Source organism: Oryctolagus cuniculus, chromosome 5 (assembly GCF_051225735.1).
Source record: "Oryctolagus cuniculus isolate XC-2025 breed Fujian yellow rabbit chromosome 5, ASM5122573v1, whole genome shotgun sequence".
Lineage (NCBI taxonomy): Eukaryota > Metazoa > Chordata > Mammalia > Lagomorpha > Leporidae > Oryctolagus > Oryctolagus cuniculus.
In genome coordinates this window covers 110,806,028-110,830,515 of record NC_142871.1, presented here as the reverse complement: position 1 = coordinate 110,830,515, position 24,488 = coordinate 110,806,028, and the positions used below count along the sequence as shown (strand labels likewise).

General features: G+C 35.8%; 1 protein-coding gene across 3 annotated transcripts in view; it reads right to left on the bottom strand.

The window, feature by feature from the left end:
* The window catches only part of KHDRBS2 (KH RNA binding domain containing, signal transduction associated 2), a 646,917-nt gene that overhangs the window by 42,491 nt on the left and 579,938 nt on the right, over positions 1-24,488 (bottom strand). For all 3 annotated transcript variants that reach the window (XR_016233950.1, XM_089333075.1, XM_051855537.3), the window contains exon 7: positions 17,701-17,783. Coding sequence is in view for 2 of the 3 variants with exons in the window: in XM_089333075.1 (XP_089189201.1) it covers positions 17,701-17,783 (83 nt within the window). In the remaining variant the exon portion in view is untranslated. The remainder of the gene's footprint in view (positions 1-17,700; positions 17,784-24,488) is intronic.

The following is a 24,488-nucleotide window of genomic DNA, read 5'->3' as shown; positions in this document are numbered from 1 at the left end:
AAGAACAGTGACCACATAAAAATACCTAAGTCAGTCAATAAACATCTATTGAATACCAATGCTATTCAGGGGATACAAAGAACAATATGTTCACATATTGCTTAGCTATATTAGAATACGATATATAAGTATTGCAAGGTAAGCATGAATAGATGAATACTATGAACATTTTCAACCTACTTTATTTATCTAACACAATTTATTGAGAACCTATTATATACCAGACATTTTTCTAAGTCCCAGAGGATACAGCATTGAACAAAATAGACAAAGATACTCTCATGGAATTCACAAATAAAATAAGAAACAAATGAAAGTTTAAATAAAATATGGTGTAAATTAAATATTTAAAAATATGAAGGGAAAAGGCTAAAATTGGAAGGGAAAACATGTTTTGGGATTAGGATAAAATTACAGTTAAAATGGTTGAGAAAGGCTTTACTAATGAGATTACATCAGGAAAAAAAAAACTTGGGAGAGTTATGGGAAAAATTTTGGAAATTTAGTGGATGAACATTCCTAGGCAAGAGCAATAGAAAATACTAAGGGCCTTGAGGTAGCATTATGATTAGGATATTCAAGGAATTTTAAGATAGCCAGTGCGCGGGCTCAGGGAGGAGAGGAGAGCTGTAGGAGAAGAGGTTGGGGATGGGGTCTGGTGGCACAGACTCTTCTCCGTGCCTGCCCCTAAGTGCTGTCCTTCTCAAAGCTGGCTCCTTCTCTGCACATTCTTGACCTTTACCATCCAATCCATTCTTAAGGCTTCACTGACCAAAAACTGTATGTTTTAGAAATACTTTTCCAATATCAAAAGAGAAATTGTTAGAATCTTCACATTAAGATGAAACTATTCTGTTTCAAAAACCAAGTTATAATAACCTAAAGATTTAAAAAGTGCACTTTCCTCCAAATTTTAACAGCTAATTATTTTAGTTAAATGTAAAATACCATTGTAATTTATGAAAGAAATGACTTATTTGAAAGCATCCAAATGTGCTTGATTTTTGATATGTACATTTTTTAAATGATCAATGGCTTCTGAATTCATTTTCATGATTAATACTGTAAGTAGACAGAAGCAAAGACTCATATATAATATTTATTGGGCTGCTGATGGTTAATTTCAAGGGATTTGAAATGTAAAACTCTGAATCATTAAAACAGAGAAGTATGAAACACAAATGTGAACACCCAGTCTTAAAAGGAAAAATAGTGTAGACTACATATGTATTTGCTAATTATAGGTAAAGCCAAACAGTTTCAAATTCTTAACCAGTCTCACCTCTTGCATTAAAATCCTGGGTACCAATATCAATGAAATAATTCAAATATTTAAATATAAAAATGTTTAAATTAGTCATTCTGTGTACATATTTTATGCTTTTTCTTTCTAATTCAATTATGTTTCTATTTAGAAATTAGCCTTCATTTTGAGGATCACCAGAGAAATAAACATATAAGTTAATTTTTCTGATTGGAAATTAGGATTTACATATATGGCCAATTTTTTAAAATTTATTTGACAGGTAGAGTTACAGACAGTGAGAGAGAGAGAGACAGAAAGAAAGGTCCAGTGGTTCACTCCCCTAATGACTGCTACGGCTGAAGCTGCACTGATCTGAAGCCAGGAGCCAGGAGCTTGTTCCTGGTCTCCCATGGGGTGCAGGGACCCAAGCACTTGGACCATCCTCCACTGCCTTCCCCGGCCACAGCAGAGAGCCGGATTGGAAGAGGAGCAACCAGGACTGAATCTGGCGCCCCGACCGGGACTAGAATCCGGGGTGCCGGCACCGCAGGAGGAGGATTAGCCAAGTGAGCCACAGCGCTGGCCCATGGTCATTTGTTCATTGAGAATTCACTATAACCATATTCACTTTCTTATTGAATAAAGGCTTGTTTTGAAAATAGCCATAGCAAACTCTTAAAAGCTCTCTATAACTTATATTTTACACATTTAGAAATATTTAAAATATTAAAATATTTGCGACAGAGACATACTAATAGGCAGAGAGCTCTTATCTACTAGTTCACTCTTTAAGTGCACTCTTTAAGTTCACTCTTTCATTAATTAAGAAATAATTAAAATAAATTTTAATAAATCGATCATTCAGTATGTTAAAAATATTAAATGCCATGTATTATCTTTTTGCATGTATATATTTCAAACCAAAACTATATACCCTTCTCCATGACTGCATATCAGTTGTTTCTATGGAGTTGTAACAAGGACAAGATCAATGCTTTATGTACTATATTTCGGAAATGCCTTTGACATTCCTTCAATGTTACAGAAAAATATTAAACAGTGTTGTAATTTTATTACTGTGTTATCTATTTAGTAATTCTCTCCAGTTTTATGCTGAAAACATTGTGTTGTAGAGCAGTATATTTTTATATAAATAGAACATAAATTTGCATCTTCCAAAATTAATAGTAAAGTAGGTTTGATACATATAGTGGCTGAAGAGTTGCATTCATTAATAGATAGACAGATAACACAATTACCTCCTCAGTTATTTTTCTAGCCTGTTAGTTTTGAAAAATCAGAGATAAAAATCTGCTCAAAGGGTACTAACTTATTGTGACATGAGGAAAGTTCACAGTATCAAGGGTGGAGAATAGGGAGGTCTTCATTCTATGATGATCGGGAGGAAGACAGTATGTATTCTAAAAATGATATACAAAGTATTTTTAACTTAAAATTGGTAGCTGTGATTTTTTGTTTGTATTACTGTTTTGTCTTTCACAAGTCACTTAACTTCATGGAATTCTAGTGTCCTTACTTTTAATATGAGCAATAATGGCATGTACCTCAAATATTAAAGAGATAACCTATGACAGCCTCATAATAAGTACTTAGTACACATGATGATTATCCAATCAAAGAAGGCATAGACATAAAACTCTTCTTTTCAGGGTAGGCATTTTGCCTAGTGGTTGAGACACGGGTTAAAATGCTTGCACTTCAAATCAGTGTACCTGGGTATGATTCCTAGCTCTGGGTCCCAATTCCAGGTTCATGCCAATGCAGACCCTGACAGCAACACGTATGGTTCAGGTGACTGGGTCTTTTCCATTCATGTGGGAGCCATGAACTGAGTTGCCAGCTTCTGGCTTCTGCCTGGTCAAGTAATGGCTATTGGAGGCACTTGAAGCGTGAACCAGCAGATGAGAGCTCTATCTGCCTGTTAGTATGTCTCTGTCTCTCAAATAATTTTTTTTACAAGCATTCCTCTTTTTCACATTGATAAAGGATATAGGGCTCACAGAAATTTTACTTTCTTGAAATATTCTGAGACATGCAATAACCATACATGCCCTCTTAAGTTTCAGCTGGTGGTATTTAATGTCCACAAGATGAAATATAGGCTGATTATTCATGAGGGAAGTGACATATTTGTTCTGCTCATAGATTAAGGATCATGATAGATGATCTATATGAGGCATCTAGTACAGAATTATGATCAGCTTTGCAATGATCTCCTTTAAAAATGGATATTTTGAGAGTTCATTCTCATGTTCCAAGTGAGAGCAAAATATATGTACATAAAATAATATATATAATATATATATATATAGCTTTGCTTTCTGGATTTAACACTGTGTTTTGATTTCTGCAAGTGATCTCTCTTTATAGACATTCTTTAATCATTTATTTTCAATTTAGCTTATATTTTTTGCTTATTTTGATCCTTTATTATACATAAATGAGGGGTGAGCAATTTTACAACAAAAACATTAATCTTCTGTGCTATTGTGTAGAATTATCATTAGAGCATAGCAATTATTTTCTATAAATAAGACCTTCTAGTGACTGATTAATTAGGCTCAGTGGTACATGACATTACTAAATGAACTATTACATGCCTTTGGTTCAAACACATAGAAGCTATTGAACCCTAGTTTGAAATGGACATAACTTTAACTGTATACACATATTTCTTTGACTGACTCATAATTCATATCAGTAAAGTTTCAGTGCTGTAAACATCAGTATGATTTCTAATTATTTCGGTACTTTAATATACTTTACTTGAGACTGAATTCATTGGTGCGAGTTGCACCATGGACATGTGTCAGTATTGATTCATACTGTTCCCCATTCAAGTCACAGATGGAATCTCAACTGTGCTGCATAATGTTTTAAAACCACTTGTAATTTATTAAAGTGTTATTTTCACACACCAGACTTTAGAAATTGAAGTGAACGTAACAGAGTGGAGAAAGAATATGTGAACTGATGATAATCATTCTATTCTAACAATACTTTTCTTTGTGTGATAAATAAAGACACATTCATCCAGAAACTCTCAATTGTTTGATGGTTAGAAGCATTATAAAATCTCCTCATTACTGAAGATTAGCAGCAATGTCAAATTATTGCAAACAGAAAGATAAATCAAAATTCTAACCTCTTGTCTTTGTGCACCACCACTGTGACTTGCTTTGATCTGAATTATAATTATGTATCCTCACATGTCCCTTTTCTTCAATCTGTGGGTGATAATTACTGAGTGTAAAGCACAAGTCCCTTTCCTATATTCTTTTTTTATTTTTTTAATTAATTAATTAATTAATTTATGACAGGCAGAGTGGACAGTGAGAGAGAGAGACAGAGAGAAAGGTCTTCCTTTGCCGTTGGTTCACCCTCCAATGGCCGCCACGGCTGGCACACCGTGCTGATCCGATGGCAGGAGACAGGTGCTTCTCCTGGTCTCCCATGGGGTGCAGGGCCCAAGCACTTGGGCCATCCTCCACTGCACTCCCTGGCCACAGCAGAGAGCTGGCCTGGAAGAGGGCAATCGGGATAGAATCCGGCGCCCCGACCAGGACTAGAACCCGGTGTGCCGTCGCCGCAAGCTGGAGGATTAACCTATTGAGCCACGGCGCTGGCCCCCTTTCTTATATTCTAATCTCCTGTCTAACCTTTCCACCACTCTCCTCTTTAATACATTCAGCACCCAGAGATGAGGCAGCATCTCCCAAAGACATGATCCTATGATTATGACCATGATAATCTGTGTTTAAATGGAACTTCATCTAAGAAGGTATCTATTAACTTCCTAGAATTCATCTCAGTGTTCAGATTCTTTTTAAGGAATTACTAAACTCCCAGACAGGTATTACCACTTCCCACTTGTCTTCTTTAAGAATTCAATCACATCTTTTAGAATGGCTCTCACTGTACCAGATCTCTTGTTTTCCTCCAGCACAGTGGTTGTTAATATTAGTGTGCATAGCATTGCAAGGATACTGTGCCAAAAATGCAGATCCCTGAGCCCAGTGTTTCAGACTGTAATTCAGCTCCCCTCAGCAGAGGCCCAGAAATATTTATTTTCTTTGTAATATTTCAGATGCAGAAGTTCAATATAAGTAAATCAAAATCTGAGCTGTGACTCATTTGTTTTTAAAATTATTGTTAATTTGTTTGAAAGGTAGACAGGAATAAAGAGGTGGTGGTAGAGGTAGAAAGAGAAAGGGCAGAAAGAGGTCTTCCATCCATTGGTTCACTAACCCAAATGATCATAACAGCCAGGACTGGACCAGGCTGAAGGCAGGATACCAGAACTAAATCCGTATCTCCACATTGGTGACATGGATCCAAGTACTTGAGCCACCACCTGCTGCCTATCAGGATGTGTGTTATCAGAAAGCTGGATAGGAAGTGTAACAGCAGGACTTGAAGCAGGTGTTGTGCTATGGGATGTGGATATCCCATAGAGTGATTTAACCACTGTACCGTATGCCCTCTCCTGTCTTATTTGGTTCTGTATAAATAGATTCAGAATATTGAAATTCAATGAATTTTGTTTTAATAAATGAATAATTTTAAAATACTACATAATTTTATGTGAATAATTTGTAAGCTACCTGCCAGTGCAATCATGTAAATTCATGGCTCTGTTTCTAACTATTCTCATAAAATTTTAATTAGTGGTCAATGTCAATATAAAGTTTGCTACTGAATATTAATCCTTGGCATTTTGTTTTCCAAAAAAAAGTTCTTGAAAATTACTTGAATAAAGAAATAAACATAAGATATACTAGGAAGTATAACTTCTTTGCTTGTTTTAAGAGTTAGTACTCAAAATCAACAAGAAGCCCAAGCAACAGGGTGAAATGTCTCAGAGATAAACATATGTTACTGTCTTTAGGTTAAAAAAATAATTGCAAAGATGCAGGATGATTTTAGAACTGACTTGACAGTAGTTCACTTAGAAAGAACTTAGTTTTTCCACTGAAAACATTTTCAATAAAGCCCAATAATGTGGCGTAGTCATTTAAAAAATTGACTGCTCCGAATATATTGAAAGGCTTAGAAGCAAGAAGTACAGGATGTAAAACTGCTATCTCTTTGTGCCAGTCAACTCCCTTCTGATATAACATATATCTCAAGATCACTGTGCCAAACTGTAAGACGGACACTTGGACTACTGGAAGGGTTTTAGAAGAGATCAGTGTTAAAAAAAAAAAAAAAAGATATCAGTGTAGCTGCTGAAATGGGAACCATGATATACAAAGAAAAGTGGAAGAAAAGTAATTCCATGTGATCATTTATCTTGGATACCAGTTCGATGCTGGTACAATAGTTCTGAATAACAAACAACCACAAAGTCTTCATATCATACAAGAATAAGCAGTTATTTAACTCATCTAGTTTGGTTTGGCTGAAGGTTGGTTGATCCATGCTTGGCAAGCAAGGGGCTCTGTCCCAAGCTGTGGATAAAGCTAATCTTGGATCGGAGGAAGCTCTACTCATGCTAAAGGCAAGAGGCTGGTGGGAAACATATAGACTTCCTATGGCCTAGGTTTAAAAGTGGCATAATTGTGCTAGTCAAAACAAGATACAAGGTAGTGAAGTGTCAGGAAAACAAACTCTGCCACACATTTTTGAGAGATGGAAAATACCACGGCAGTGGGTGTGAATGGGAGGGATGAAGAACTGCAGCCAGGGATACCCAGACATTCTGGATTGGATACTCCTAGAGGACATTACCTTCTTTAAGAAAAACTGTTGGGAAGGGCATTTGGCATAGCAGTTAAGGTGCTTTGGGTGTCCACATCCTCCATCAGAGTCCCTGGGTTTGAGTTTCTGCTCTGCTACCCATTCCAGCCCCTTGCTAATCTGTACCGTGGGAGGCAGCAGGTAATGGTTCAAGTACTTGAGTCCCTGCCACCTAAGTGGGAAACCCAGACTGAGTTCTGAAGTTCTGGATTCAGTGTGGCCCATCCCTGGCTGTTGTGGGCATTTGGGCAGTAACTACTGGATGGGAGATGTCTGTCTGACTGTCTCTCAAATTAACTAATTAATTAAGAAAATTAGTATATGGGAGAAAAAAGCTAGCATTATTTACGTGTAGCTTCACAGACATCATTGCATGTAAATGAAGATTACAAGGAGGTAGCTATTGCATCATTTTAAGAGCTTCCTAATAAGCGGAGGTATTTAAAAAATCGATTAAAGCATTCAAGAAGTAGTATATTTTTTACATAAAGGCCTCAATCTTTTGAATTGGAGGGAAATCAGCTCAAAACTTGGACATATTTACTTGTTAAACTAAAAGCCCTAGTCTGTAAACATCCTGTATTTAAAATACCTAATATAGACACCTGGGACATAACAAATACTCTGTATTGTGGCTATATTATTATTATTATTAGAAATAGTACTCTTTTCCTTGCTTTTTATATTTTTTTGGTATATTTCACATATCTTTCACACATAACTTAATCATTCCTAAATATTACAAAATACACATTCACAATTCCTTATCCTTGAATTACAAATCCAAAAGCTTTGAAAACAGATGTTGTTTTCTTTGAAAGTGGGTATCTCGGCCGGTGCCGCGGCTCACTAGACTAATCCTCCACCTTGCGGTACCGGCACACCAGGTTCTAGTCCAGGTAGGAGCGCCGGATTCTGTCCCGGTTGCCCCTCTTCCAGGCCAGCTCTCTGCTGTGGCCAGGGAGTGCAGTGGAGGATGGCCCAAGTGCTTGGGCCCTGCACCCCATGGGAGACCAGGATAAGTACCTGGCTCCTGCCATCGGATCAACGCGGTGCGCCGACCGCAGCGGCCATTGGAGGGTGAAACAACGGCAAAAGGAAGACCTTTCTCTCTGTCTCTCTCTCACTGTCCACTCTGCCTGTCAAAAAAAAAAAAAAAAAAGTGGGTATCTCAAATAATTAGGTAAAGCATTTCTAACCTGAAGTGGTAAGAATTTATGGTTATTTATATCTTATTTGGTATAGGTACTCATGTAGTGATGTTCATCAAAATGTTTGTGAAAAGTAGAACTGTAAGTTTTTTGTGCAAAAAATTTGAAATCCATATATATTTTTTCCCAACACACATAACATATATTTTCCTGAACTTTTTGACGATACCCTAATATACATGCTTTTCAAGTTTTTTGTTCCAAAAAACTTGTTTAAATTAAATTCCCCATAAAATTTTTAAAGTCCCCTCATATTCCAATAAAATTGTTTTTGGTCTTAATATCACTGATATTGTTAGAAAAATATAGTATTTACATTACATTGCCTTTTTGAAGTAGAACCTGTATTTTAATGTACCACATTTATTTATATTTCTCTCTAGCACTTATTAAATAGCAAGTCCTTAATAAATACTGCTTTAATGAGAGAGCAAAATAAGATGTTGAAGATATTAGAAAGGGAAATCTAATTATGGAAAATGAATGATAAAACTATTTTTTGGCTCTATGTTACATTTACCTCAGATAATTTTTCTGTTTTTTTTTTTTTTTTTTGACAGGCAGAGTGGACAGTGAGAGAGAGACCAAGAGAAAGGTCTTCTTTTTCCATTGGTTCACCCCTCAATGGCTGCTGTGGCCACGCACTGTGGCTGGTGCACTGCGCTGATCCAAAGCCAGGAGCCAGGTGCTTCCTCCTGGTCTCCCATGGGGTGCAGGGCCCAAGCACTTGGGCCATCCCCCACTGCACTCCCGGGCCACAGCAGAGAGCTGGCCTGGAAGAGGGGCAACCGGGACAGAATCCGGCGCCCCGACCAGGACTAGAACCTGGTGTGCCGGCGCTACAAGGCGGAGGATTAGCCTATTGAGCCCTGGTGCTGGCCTCACCCCAGATAATTTTGCTTTCCTTTTCTGAGATCATACAAGATCTATGGTGAGTCTTGTTTTTGTTTCTCCAACTCTGTGTAAAGACCATCTTTTCTACCTTGATCTGTAGAATTCCAGAAGAAATGTTAAAAGAAAAATGCTTCTCTTCTCTTATTCCAGGTGTGCAAATGCAAATAGCAAGACCTGGGATTAGCTTTTTAGTGTGATTTTTGTTTCTTACATGCAAATTGAGAAACCAATGACAACACAGAAAGATTGTTCAGGAAAGAAATGGAGTATCAGCAAATGGAGAAAGTAAGTTTTCTTCCTGAGTTCAGATAACCAAATTAGCCTGGTGCAAAATAAAAGATGATCGTAATTTTCTCTAAAGATGAGTTTGGTTGTATCAGTTTCTGGGTTGACAAAAGTCTTAAGCACTATTCAAATACTAAATTCTTTTCTTTTTTTATTTTTAAAGATTTTATTTATTTATTTGACAGGTAGAGTTACAGACAGTGAGAGAGAGAGAGACAGCGAGAAAGGTCTTCCTTCTGTTGGTTCACTCCCCAAATGGCTGTCACGGCTGGCACTGCGCCTATCTGAAACCAGGAGCCAGGAGCTTCTTCCTGGTCTCCCATGCGGGTGCAGGGGTCCAAGCTGGACTGGAAGAGGAGCAACCGGGACTAGAACCGGCATCCATATGGGATGCTGATGCCACAGGTGGAGGATTAATCAAGTGAGCCACAGTGCCGGCCCCTAAATTCTTTTCTTGTTTCTAAATGCTGTGTCCAAGCTGTACAGTGTGTTTCCTATGGCTAAATACCCTGGAACTCCCGAATACCTTATAATCTGATGTGCTTGAAAGACATACGGCTCTTTAGTGATGAATTCTATGTTCATATTTGTCTTTGCCTGGGTACATTTTACCCACCAGTCAAATCTCAGCTTGGCATCAGTTCTTCTTGAAAGCCTTCTGATACTCTCTTAATCAACCACTAGATGGCCTCCTGAATTCTTTCATATCCTCTAGCACATCCTTCTAGGCATAGTACTAATTACATGCTAATATTTGAATGTTTTGCTTCTTCCCTAATTGTAGATTTTCTCCTGAATTTTTGTACAAACTTGAAAGGCCATGTAGTATCTTTAAATACCCATGCTGAATGGCTTTGCTACTCTGCCCTTGGAAGCATTTTCTGTATACTGACCTCTATCCCAATTATTTTGTATACAGAAAAATTTAGAAAATAATGGCCATGGCTCTCTACAGATATATTTTGTTTGGATATTTGCCAACATCAAAAAATCAGGATATTTTACTGAAAACTGATGTTAATAGGTTGTATTGTACAAAAATATGCATACAATATTTTCTTCCCCTAAACCATTCCCGCTCCAATTGACTAGTGAGGTCAATATGTCTTCTCTTGAGACTGGCTGGCTAGTGACTTGTCTGTAATTAACCAAATACGACTAAGTTATAAAGGAAAATGAGATTTTGGTTTGTTCTTTGAAATGCTCATGTCTGATGATCTGAGCAACCATGCTGTGAAGAGGCCTAAGTAGCATGGATGATACCACATGAGCATACCCAGTAACAGGCTTAGCTAAGCTATCAGATAAACTACTAGATTGAATATAAATGCACACTGATTCCTAAGACTAGGGAAAATGATTTTACTAACTCATCTCATTAGAGTTTGCTTAAGGGAACATTTTAAAGTACAAATAACTGACTAGGCAGATAGCATAATTGTAACCAATAGGTATAATCATATTTTTAAGATTAGCTATAATCATACACAATGAATAATTTGAGGAAGCACATTGATTCCTTCCTAAAACTAACAGTGGTTAATCTAAATTCCTAAAATAAATCTGTAAAATAAGAACTAAAAATGAACAAAAAATGTGTTAAGAGTTGGACTTTCATTCTATTAAGATTAAATTCTAACAGTACCAAATCTATTGTTTATGCATACAGAGATCAGTAGATGCCATGAAAATACAACTAACCCTTGACTAACTGTAGGAAAATATCTCAAATCCAATAACATTTTGTAAATTCAACCTTTTTGTTAACTGTTCAGACATAACAGAATTGAATTACAAAATCAGATCAGTTACTTTATAGTGAATGGGGCCACTTAAATGAGTAGAACAAGCTGTTAAAAACATAATATTATAAATTTTATTAAGTTGTGGGCAATGTGAGTGTATCACAGTAAAGTTTTCAGTAGAAGGGTTTCTGTAAAATCTTAGTATCAAGTATAAGGGCTCACATTTACCTTAGGCCTAAAATAAATGGTTAAACTATTTCATTTTTTTTTTTTTTTTTGCTTAAAATTATCCTTTGTGGGGCCTGCATTGTGTGGCACAATGGGTTAAGCCACTGCCTCCAACGCTGGGATCCCACATGGGTGCCAGTCCAAGGCCCTACCACTTAGAAGGCAGTGGAGGATGGCCCAAGTACTTGGGGTGCTCCACTCACGTGGGAGAGTCAGGTGCAGTCAGGCTCCTGGATTCCGCCTGCCTCAATCCCAGCCATTGCAGCCACTTAGGGAGTGAATCAGCAGATGGACTGTCTCTCTCTCCTTTCTCTGTAACTGTGCCTTTCAACTAAATAATTTTTTAAGCATCCTTTGAGGCAGGTTCAATGTTTAAGACTCCACTTGTGATTCTGGTATCCCATATCAGAGTACTGGGTTCAAGTCCTGCTACTCTGGTTTGTGGTTTCAGCCTGGCCCAAAACTGTCTGTTGTGGCCATCTGAGGAGGAAGATATCTCTTCTTCTTCCTCTCTCTCCTCTCCCATTCTCTCCTGTCCCTCTCCCAACTCTGACTTTCAAGTAAGTCAATAAATTTGTTAAAAAAAAAAAAAAAGAAAAAGAAAAGAAAGAAAAGAAAAGCATGTACATAACTAACTCTGTACATTCTTAGTATACTTAATGCATATTTTCTCTGGCCTGCTCAAGTATATAACAAGTCTGTTGAACTAATGAATTGGAATTCAAATTTAGATTTTCTGGAAATATTTAGTCTTAATGTTAAGATTCTTGATTTAGCAGATATGAATTCAAATGCAACATTTACTACTTGAATGAGTTTAGGAAAGTCACTTAATATTTGTAAAGACTGCATTTTCTCTATGTAAAATGGAAAGAGCAGTACTGGCCTCATGTGTTTCTGTAAGGATTTAATGTAATAAAGTAAACACAAGCATTTAGTGTAGAAGTGAGCACAAAATATCCTTAGCTATTATGAATCATCAGTCCAAGTAACCTTTGGACAACAAAGTAGTGTTTCCCATCCTATGGAGTATGACTCTTGAAGACCTAAGAAGCTTTGCAGTAGGGGAGTCTGAGAACCCATCTGTCCACCAAATGTGTGTTTGTATTTTCACTGTATATTCTGAATTTTGTGTGTAAATACATGCTTTCTCATAAATACAAGTTCATTTAAAAGTATTGTTTCTGAAACAATTTCATGTCAGTGTCATATATTCAAGCAACTGTCACTAATATGCGCAACTACTTGCCAAGTGGGATTAAAATTTTTGGATGCTGTGCTGGATATTTTGCTTTTCCACCTCATTCTACCTCCAGCCTGCTGTCTACCCAGGAGATAACTAATGGTGGCTCCATCTACAGGATTTGTTGGACTCTGTAGTGGGTCCAGCCAGTGGAAGAAGTGGTAGGACACTGAACAAGGGAACAATGGGAGATGGAGGTATTAATGCTCTGGAGTCCTTCCTGTGGGTTGGCATGCCTGCCATTCTGAAACAAAGTTCTCTGCCCCAATCAGGTGGCCTCTCCTACAAGTTTCTCTTTTTTGGTAGCAGAGCAGCTCATCACAGTGATACTAGCCCAGAGGACTTAATTGTCTCTGGTGTACTCTACCACGGAAAACAGTGCCCCTATTAAACTGCTCAAGTTATCCTAATTTAGGAGTCTCATTTTTCTCCTACTGTGTAGGATCTGACAGTTACAAATATTCAAAAAAGGCTTTCATTCAAGGACACTGTGACAACTACTCCTTTATATTTCAGAAAGAGCTACATCTTTGCTTTCCTAGCAAATTGCTTCATTAATCCACAGAGGAGAATCTTATTTTCCTAGGTTGGTCAACTTCTTCACTGATTCGTCATATTTCAAAGAAAGAAAGGGCTTCCATTTGGACATTTTGCCTATTACTCCAAACTATAGTTTAAAATTTACAGTGGAAAATTATATGAACTTCACTTTTCAAATACAAATTACTGTTAGAATCAAAGATCAAAACTGGTCTTCTAATGTTCATTTGCTGTATGATCATTTGTATCTAAGTAAATGAAACTGACTTTTTTTCTAGATCTGTGATTTGCTTTGGTGTAGATTCTTAAAATTTGGATGTTTGGAAATGTTGGCAAAATGTTGTGAATTTACATGGTTTCAGAAGTTTGATCCCTGAAGACATTAGTGCCTTTGAGGAATACATAAAAATGGAGTATTAGAACATGTGCTGAATTTAAATGTTTGGTCCAATTAAAGGTGCTAATCACAGAATGTAATTTGTCTCAAGACAAAGACTTCAAGTGAGTGAGTTCCCCTGGAAACCACAACCTGACTCCTGCAATTTAAATCTCATATAATAAACTCATCAATCTATTTCTTTACTTCTCCTCAATGAGCCAGAGCAATAGAAAAAGATGGTCAGAAACCTCTCATCCTCATTGTCATCTCTACCAGTAAGTAACATGTCATTCATGTCATTGCCTCCCAAGTAGTCTTTCTGATCCATTTGAAATTCCCAAAACCTTACAAGGCAATTGGGGATTAATTAAAGTTGTTGTAGCATCTGAACTCCAGGTGAATCTTTGTAGAGCTGTACCTTGTGAACTTCCTCTAGAATCTCTATTGAGAATGATCTAATTATTCCATCTAGGTACCTGTCACTTTCTCCTTTATAATCTTCACAAACTCTGTGTTCACCTGTGCAAACCAGTCAATTAAAGATTTTCTCTAAAGACTTTAATCTTTTATCTCAGTTCTGCTAAGGCACACATTTTATTGTTTTATATTCAAGAATATAAATTTACATTTCTACTGATTTTGACTGTAAACTATTCATATTTTTGCCAAAATACTATTCATATTATTTGTAACACTGGAGGAGCTTTAAGCTCATGCATTTCTCTTTATTCCACTTCTTTGGAAAACTAGGAGTTTCCCATCAATCCAAATCTTATTATTCAAAGACCAACTACGGAGTCATTATTTGAAAAAAAATTCTAGACTGAGTCTTATTGAAAATTGACTTTGTCTCACTCCTAATTCATAACACTTGAGTGCTTGCAAATGATTCCTCAAATTACTGAGAAAATAAACATTTAACAAAATTATTATTTTACCTTCTAGTATAGTTGGGATAACAAATAATCTAATTGGAGTATTTTAATATATTCTCTAACTCATGTTCTAGTGTTTACCCATTTCTATTACAAATTATCATTATACTATACCAGTTATGAAAGTATGATTTTGCCAAAATAAAATTATATAATTTTTAACATATAATTTTTAGTGCAACAACCTTATGATTTTTTTTACCCTTTTGGTTTAGAATTTAATTATCTGAGAAATACACAAATAATTAGTAAGTATGATACACGTACATTTGAATTTTATATTCTCTTTGAGGAATGAGGCTGGATTTTATATCCCAATAGTGTATAAAATGCATTAGGCCTGGCATTTATGGGTTCAACAATCATTCATTCAGCTCACTCCTTTTTTTTTTTTTTTTTTTTTTTTGACAGGCAGAGTGGACAGTGAGAGAGACAGACAGAGAGAAAGGTCTTCCTTTTCTGGTTCACCCCCCAATGGCCGCTGCAGCCGGCATACCGCGCTGATCCAAAGCCAGGAGCCAGGTGCTTCTCCTGGTCTCCCATGCGGTTGCAGGGCCCAAGTACTTGGGCCATCCTCCACTGCTTTCCTGGGCCACAGCAGAGAGCTGGACTGGAAGAGGAGCAACCGAGACAGAACTGGCGCCCCAACCAGGACTAGAACCGGTGTGCCGGTTTTGCAGGTGGAGGATTAGCCTATTGAGCCCTGGCGCCAGCCTCAGTTTACTCCTTATGAAAAATACAATGTCTGGTATTATGAGGGACTTGAGGGTATATTAGACAAAGATTCTGAGCAACAGTAGGAGTCTTAAGGGACATGAGGACAATCACAATGTAAGACAGAAGAGAAAAAAAAAGTATTGCTAATGCAATTCAGAGCAGAAATAGATGATTTCCAAATAAAGGATTGGGAAAGGTTTTTTAGAACAGTTCGATTTTTGAGTTGGGCTTGGAAGGAAGGAAAGACTTCATCCACAGAAAACTGAATGGATATGAATGTAGAAAAGGAAGACAGCAGAAGTGCATAGAAAATGTTCTTTTACATGTAAATTACATGTAATTAAAATAAGATAAAATATTTCTACTAAAATATTATATATCAACATTTTTTTTTAATTTTTTTTTATTTTTGACAGGCAGAGTGGACAGTGAGAGAGAGAGACAGAGAGAAAGGTCTTCCTTTTTTGCTGTTGGTTCACCCTCCAATGGCCGCCACGGCCGGACGCTGCGGCTGGAGCACCATGCTGATCCGAAGCCAGGAGCCAGGTATTTCTCCTGGTCTCCCATGGGGTGAGGACCCAAGGACTTGGGCCATCCTCCACTGCACTCCCGGGCCACAGCAGAGAGCTGGCCTGGAAGAGGGGCAACCGGGACAGAATCCGGCACCCCAACCGGGACTAGAACCCAGGGTGCCGGTGCCGCAGGTGGAGGATTAGCCAAGTGAGCCGTGGCGCCGGCCACACATAGTCCTTTATTTACAGAAAATTATTCCACAACTTATGGAGTCTAAATGTAGCTCTGCAGAATTACACCAAGGAATTATTTTCGTCTATTTTAGGTTTTTGTAGTGTATGATAATTACATTTTCTACCAAAAGCTTTTTGAAATTAGTTATAGAAACTTTATTATCACTATTTTTATGCACTAATACATAATGATGAACAATTTGTTGTAAAATATTTACATGTTCTAAATATGTTGCCAACTTGCATAAAGTATCTGCTATATAATGCAAGAATTTCCCACATCCTAAATAATTGAATCATATTCATTAGGGAATTGGGATAATTAAGATATAAGCTTTAATCTTATGATGGATTTTCTATTTAACCTACTACAAATTAACCAATTAATATTTAAGATAGTGATTTCCATAGTGATATGTTAAGTCATAATCTCTTGACATGTATCAGTACATACTCATTTTTCACCTACTTGCCTTCAGTATTCTTTCTAAACAGATTTCCACCTGACTCCTTTCATAACGCTGTCCCATAAGCAATGTAAAATCCAAACTTTTACGGTACATGAAGGTTTTATCTGTTCCATAATGACCTTAACAGCGTTTGCTTCTTTATTATCTCTCTTCCTCCAAATAGTACTCAATAAATGTTAAGAGACACTACTTAATTCTTCAATGCTAATAACATTGATCAGTAAATGATCAGTGCTATACTAATTATGAACAACCAATTCTATTGTTTTTTTTTTTTCATCTCCTGAAGAAGGAGAATCACTTAAATACCACACGGAACCCCTCTATTTTGCTAGGAAATTTGTAACTTATTTTTAAAGAAAAAAACTTATGTGCCTGAATTTACTAGGTATGTATATATTTTATATGAATTTTATTATATGCCAAAAAATGGAAATAACCCAAATGTCTTTCAACTGGTGAATGAAGGCAAAATGTGATATTCTGTACAGAGAAACATCGTACATGCAATAATAAAAAGTAATGAAATACTGATACTCAAAAAATGTCATATGCATTGTGTTATAAACATTTTAGATTCAAAATTCTATATATTGCATTGCTTCTACTTCTATGACATTCTACAATATCCAGAACTGCAGCATAAACTAAACAGACGAGGTCTCCAGAACCTGCGGTGGTGAAGAAACGTTTGTGGGTGATGAAAATGCTTATATCTCAGTTTTGGTGGTAGATACACAGTAGTTTGCATTTGCCAAATTCATACGGCTGTACCCAAAATGAGTAAATATGATTGCACAAAATAACATCTCACTAAATCTAATCTTAAAGAGATCTATTAAGAAAGGAAAGGAATCTCTGATTCTGTGAGCAGTTTTAAGAATTATCCTCTTTTAAGAGTATCAATAATATTTCTGGATCTTTGTTTTATAAATGAAAATTACATCCTAGGGAAAAATGCCTTGAATAAATGCCTCGTTTTAATTTTTGTTCTAATTACAAGTTCACATTAAACATGCTTAAAATAACAGTTTTTACTTAAATACAAGCTTGTTTAATGGGTTGATTGATTATGATAATCATCCAGTCTCAAAACAAACTGCTATTTCATACTTTGCAATTGCAAGATTATTGCATTTTACCTCTCACAGTATACTAAGCAACTTAACAACTCAGAAAGCTAATGGAGAAAAAAAGTCTGGGAAATCTCATATAAACTTCTGATAATTCAGATTAAAAAAGCAGAATAGTGGATTTAGAGATAATCCTGAAAAGGATGCTTTAGATATGAAAGACCTTACCTTTGTGTTTGGGTCCCATAGCTGTTATCATAAGCCTCATAGGTCTGGTCATCATATTCACCCCCATAACCGTCATCGTACCCCTGAGTCAGAAAATGGCAGAAAAACCTATTAGTAATCAATTTGATTTACTTTGATCCTATTTTGGTTCATAAGATTATACTTTAGTTATTATGTTTAGTTTGTGAGTGTCTATCACATTTTAATAGGATAATAATTCTCATATAGCCTTGAATAAGATAAGATTTCACGAATGTAATATTATTAATTAAACTCAGGATATAATTGAAACAGCAATACCTATTTAAGCTATATTTATAAGTTTGATCAAAACTAACAAATGATATTTAGTAGCTTCAAAATATTAAGGGAAAATAAGAATTATTTTGATAACCTAATATAATATACTTGTTACTATCTCACTGGAAGCTTTATCCTTTTCCTAATAATCATAATTAAGATAGGAACTAAAGTATATAAGATCCTTAAATCATGGCCAACATTCATTGAAAAAAAAAAAACAAAAGAGGAAAAATGAAGAAAGGAGTGAAATAAAGGCCTTTTATTTGGTTTCAAATATAAATCTCATAAATAAAATAACGTATTGTGGTGAGTTTGATTTCCTGAGTAAATTAAGCTTACAAATTGAATGCATATTTGTCATTGTAGAATGTGCAAGCAAGCTAGCAATTATTCACTTCAGTTATCAATCACTGTGTGAGTGATTTAGTTTTATTTCCCTTTGTGGCCATTGACTTTAAACCCTAGTCATCCATCTTGTAGGCTCTCTACTTCTGGAAAAACCTTTAGCTTCTTTGTCTCTGGATCTTTGCTGATGCATCTCTTTCTGGGGAATGCACTCCCCCCCCACTCTAACAATTCATAGCCTCATTTCAGTCAATAGACCTACAAATCTCTTTTCAGAAGTTTAAACCGAAAATGTGTAGATATAGAAGCTTTCACACTAATCTTAACTACAACTTTTGAGCCAATTTAATCTGCAAATATTTTTATGAACTTAAGTTTAAATAAGTCTATTCTTTTTCACCTATTTTATCCTTTAATCAAAGTTGTGACTTACATATGAGGTTTTCTGAGTCCAACTTCCATTATTTTTTTCACTCATGATTTCTATTTCATCATATTTTTGTTCTAAAGTGTATGGAATAGTTTCTCCATCTGATCTTTGAAACATTCTAATTTGATTATACTATTTATAAAATAAATAAATTAAGATATTTTAAAATAAAACTAAAGAGTTGGTGTCCAAAAAAAATTATTCCTGTGTTCTTCTCCAACCTCTAGTTCTCGTTGTCTTTTCATCTAATAATTTCACATATATTTTTTGTTGTTATTATTGCTTGACTTATGAATTTTCATCATTTTCTTTTGACTAGCCTTTCAAGTTGTTGAGATTTATTTCTACTATAGATTATTTTCCATATTTCTCCATGAATCTATCTTCCTAGTATAGTTTCATTAGAATATATATCAATATATCCATATTATGATTAATAATATATAATATATAATATTTATTTTTCACTAATGATCAAAATTAATAGCTTTATGTTTATTCTAATATACATTTTCGTTCTCCCAAAGCTAGTAATTTCTCATTCATTTTATTATATTGGTTTATTATATTGGATTTCTATGTTTAGATTTACTTGTCTTTACTTATTCCAAAATCATATTAAATTAGCAGTATTTCCAAATATCAGTTAATGCATCTCTTCCTTTTGTGCAGCAAGGAAACTATTTCCTGTAAAATATATCATCATGCTGTGGTCCAGACTGATGGATTTCTAAGCATGAAGGCAGGGGGGTTTCCTAAGATCTCTTCCACACTGTTCAATTTCCTTTAACCAAATTTTATCTTTTCCTTGCTCCCATATTCTCATTCAGTAACCTCATGAAGAGCTATATTGGAAAGAAATATTTTGATTCTCTCTCTCCCTCTTGTTTAGCTTTACCTCTTCCACTTCTTGTTTCAGCTTTATTCTTTTTAGTGTGAATTTTTTTTCTGGCACAGAGTAAAGTGAGAAGAGACAAATGAAAAAAATGATCTACACCTCACCTAGATTCACCAATTGTAGACATTTAATCCCTGAATGCTTTATCTCTTGTGTAAAAGGACATTCTTTTACATAAATACAATATAAATAATACTATTTCAAAGTTCCAAATAATCTCATGATACTGTAATATTTTTCTGTAATTGCCCCAGGTATTTATGATTTTATAGGTAATTTTGTCTTTTATAACTATTTTTTAATTCCAGTCATGAGCCATGACTTGCATTTGTAGATTGTATCTTTTTAGTAACTGTAGATCTAGCATAGTTTTCCAGTCTTTGTTTCCCATAGTGATTATTTTTTTAATAGTTAAGACAAATTAACAATCTGAATTTGTCTGACTACTCTCATAATTAAATTCAGATTCAATACTTCTAAAGAATAATATATGTTTGTTGAATGTGTACATGGCTGGATACTTGTAAATTTTAGTTTCAAATATGGTTGTTTGAGCCTCAGAGTTTAGATTGACAATGATTTTGAATCAGAATTCCAAGAGCCTTGATCCAATGTTTTCGACCAATGTATCAAGGTTGAGAATTCCTGTTCCAAGATTTGGTTTGTTTGTTTCCTTGCTGGATCCTCTAGAACTTCAATCTCTGGTACTATGAAATTTCACAATGCAGTGCCTTTTTGTGTGTTCAGAAATTTCTCTGGATCATCAACAAACTCAATCCATAGGCTTATCAAGTCTACAAAATGCCTCTCCATTTTTCCTCACTTTCTAAACCTCTTAATAGTGAGATTATATTTTCTGGATAGGTATATTAATTCGATCTTTTTGTCCTATGTGATATGTCTTACTCTAAATGGGAGACTTCTATAAATTCATCTTCCAATATTTTACATTCAAGGAAATATTTTAACTTCAGCATTCTAGTTACAAACACATACACATACATGCATGCGCACATAGGAATTGCTGATGGAGAGGATGGTTCCGTGTTTTCAGGTATATTATAAGCATTAAATTCTCAGCTCAAGGCCTCTCCTAGTCTCTGGTGGAACAAGGATTAACCTCACAGTTGGGATTTTCCAGAACCGCTACAGTTAGGGCAGTCCAGCCCTACACCTTGGGGAATCTGCTCCTATCAGTAAAGAGGGGAAGAAGGATATTTGTTGTTGCATGTGCCTCAGAGGATGCAAACCTCAGTCCCAGCATCCAGGCTCTTGGTCCTCTGGCAAAATTGTAAAAATAAGCCTTCATCCACCTTCAGTTCTTATTTAGAACTCATGAGCTTCAACTTCCTATGCAGGAGGCAGGTAAGTTTTTTGTTTGTTTGTTTTTTTGTTTTTGTTTTTGACAGGCAGAGTGGATAGTGAGAGAGAGAGACAGAGAGAAAGGTCTTCCTTTTGCCGTTGGTTCACCCTCCAATGGCCGCCACGCACTGCGCTGATCCGATGGCAGGAGCCAGGTTCTTATCCTGGTCTCCCATGGGGTGCAGGGCCCAAGCACTTGGGCCATCCTCCACTGCCTTACCGGGCCACAGCAGAGAGCTGGCCTGGAAGAGGGGCAACCGGGAAAGAATCGGGCACCCCGACCAGGACTAGAACCCGCTGTGCCGGCACCACTAGGTGGAGGATTAGCCTATTGAGCCGTGGCGCCGGCCGCAGGTGAGTTTTAATATATACTATTTCATTTTTGTACTTGTGTCCCCCAGCAAGGTGCTAGAAGAGCCAAAGGTGGGAATAGACAAAGGTTTTCAGAGTTCAAAGTTCCTTAAATTCTCTGTGTCCCCCATTATCCACCTGTTAAAATTCTACTTTTGCGGCCAGCTAAGAGGGTAAAGCCACTGCCTGCAGTCCTGGCATCCCATATGGGCACCGGTTCAAGTCCTGGCTACTCCATTTCTGATCCAGCTCTCTGCTATGGCCTGGAAAAAGCAGAAGATGGCCCAAGTCCTTGGGTCCCTACATCTGCATGGGAGACCTGGAGGAAGCTCTTGGCTCCAGGCTTCAGATTGGCATAGCTTCAGCTGTTGCAGTCATCTGGGGAGTGAACCAGCAGATGTAAGACCTCTCTCTCTCTTTCTCTCTCTCTCTCTGCCTTTCAAGTAAATAAATATTTTTTTTAAATTGTCCTCATTACACAACATAATTTTACATGATATTATCTTCCTTTCCTTACCAAGCAAATGGCAACCCTTAGTCCTCTACATTTAAATAGCTTTTTGTTTCTCATCGGTACTAGAATATCTAAATATGTACTCTGTTTAGTTATTTTTAAAATGATTTTCTGTATAAGTTAAACTTTGAAAAGCAAAGATATTTAGCATAGTTATCACTTTTGTGATGCCTTGTGGTGCTTATTATTGTGTATCCTATAGAGTAATAATTTAATGCTTGTATTGAATTGGTAACAACACAGAGGAGTGACTATTCTTATTCTCTACAGATGTGAACTGACTAAAATCAGTCACCACTAAAACATTTTAAATGAAAAGTATCTAGTAGTATTGTTTCTGCTTCTAAAAAATAACTTTATCATTTGGTCTAGAGAGATTGTTACAATTTGCTTCTTCATTTATACTTATGTCTATTCTAATTTTCTTTAAAAGAATAACTTTTTTTCTATTAACCCACAATTTCATAAAGCATATAGTGCAATAGTTCCCCAAAATGATCATTACTCTAAAAAGAAGATAAATGTGGATATTCATACATAATATTTTTCTAATACCTGATATATTTTAAAAATCAACTTGATGTATTTAAAATATGTATATATGTAAATGTTTGAATATTCATAGTAGTACATAACAATAAACAACTCTTAGTCCACCATAACAAAACAAAAAGCATTGCAAAGTTTAGGATGCCAATATTTCATTCTAAGCATAAAAAACAAAGCCATCAGTTATCCATGAGTATAACTTGGTGCATAAATCAGATAGTTTGCTTAATACTGAGACTAATGGAGTTGTTGGATTTCTGAAGAAAGCATGAGTATTTGGGACGTAGGGCATGGAGAGATGATAGCACAATCCAAAAGGATTGGACTGTGATTGTATTCTTCCAACATTCAAATCTTGATCCTAATACAATCTCCAGAAAATAATGGGAAAACAGGCGACCACACGAAGAACTATTATAAAGAAGGACTAAACCTACTTAGACTAGGATTCTGTAGATGCTTTGTGAATTATCAGCTTCTCTGTGATTTTCTAAACCTAGCTGAAGTACTAATAGTAAAATCCTAGAGCAAAAGGAAATATGCTGAGAAGCAGAGACAGATAATGGCAACTGAGCAGATCCAGCAGATGTATTTGAGAACTACCAGTTGGTACTCATGTACTGATTCAAGTTGCAGAGTTGGCAGAGATTGTAGGACTTCATGAGTAATCTCAAAACTTAAGAATTTGGGAAAAATAAAATTGTGCAGGGGATGTTTTGCATAATAGACTTTTTAAGGCCAACAAAGTTATAGGAAATGGGAAACCAAAGTTCTAGGAAAAAAATCTTGTGTGATTTTCTTAAGTGAAAATATGGATTGTGCTAGTGAAATTACAAGATAATTCAATAAAGTAGACATAACCCTTAAAAACCTAGACTATAAAAACAAAAAATCCAAAAGTGAAAGACAAAAATTTCTAATAACTTATTTTTCATTTTTGTTTCATTGTCTCTGCTATTTCCTTTGAAGACATTACAATGTTATCATGTCATTTCCCCTAAAAAAAATTAAATCTACTTTAGATGCTTAAAATAATGATTTTTAAAATCAGAGTATATATAGGGCCAGCACTGTGGCATAGTAGACTAAGCCTCTGCCTATGCCACCAGCATCCCATATGGGTGCCAGTTCATGTCTCAGATGCTCCTTTTCCTATCCAGCTCTCTATAGCCTCAGAAAGCAGTGGAAGATGGCCCAAGTGCTTTGGCGCCTGTACCCATATGGGAGACCCAGAAGAAATTCCTGGATCCTGGCTTCAAATGTGGCCATTTGGGGAGCAAACAGGCAGATGGAAGACCTTTCTGCCTCTTTCTCTCTATTTCCCTATAGTTCAACCTCTCAAATAAATAAAATAATATATTTTAAAAAATCAGAGTCTCAAAGTAGAATTGTCTAACATATAAAGAATATAATGAGTATTTCTGATGTCCTAGTAATAGAAAAACCTCTTTAAACAATTAGCTAATACTTTCAACTTTATTTTCTCTACTTGTAGAGAGATGGATTGTTATGTCCAACAGAAAATAAAATGTTCAAGTTTTCTTGAGCACAATCAAAAGAATATCTCTTATTTCAAGCATTTTTTTGTTAAGTTATAAACTCTTTGGCTTTCTATTATTTGAGCCATATAAGAAAAGTCCTTATATGATCCTTATGAAACACAATCTTGTCTATTTTGGGGATCTTTGCTAAGTCCTACACAACATTAAGGTACAATCTGAAATACAGGCCTAAGATGAAGATCTGAAAAATAATGAAAAAGGATAATTTCTTTGTTGTTTCCTATGAATTATAGATCACTTTATAATACAACTGTGTGTTGAGTAATGCAGCATACAGGACAGATATATATTATCACAATACTGTAGAAAACCAGCCCTTTTCAAGTATACTGAGAAAAATCTATTTCTTTTTAATACGCCTACTAATTTTTCAATTTAAGAAAGTCATTTTGACTTGAACACTCATTCTTGAACTAGGATTCCTATTTGGATTGAAATTAAGTAATATTGGATGTAAAATAGCTTAAATAATAA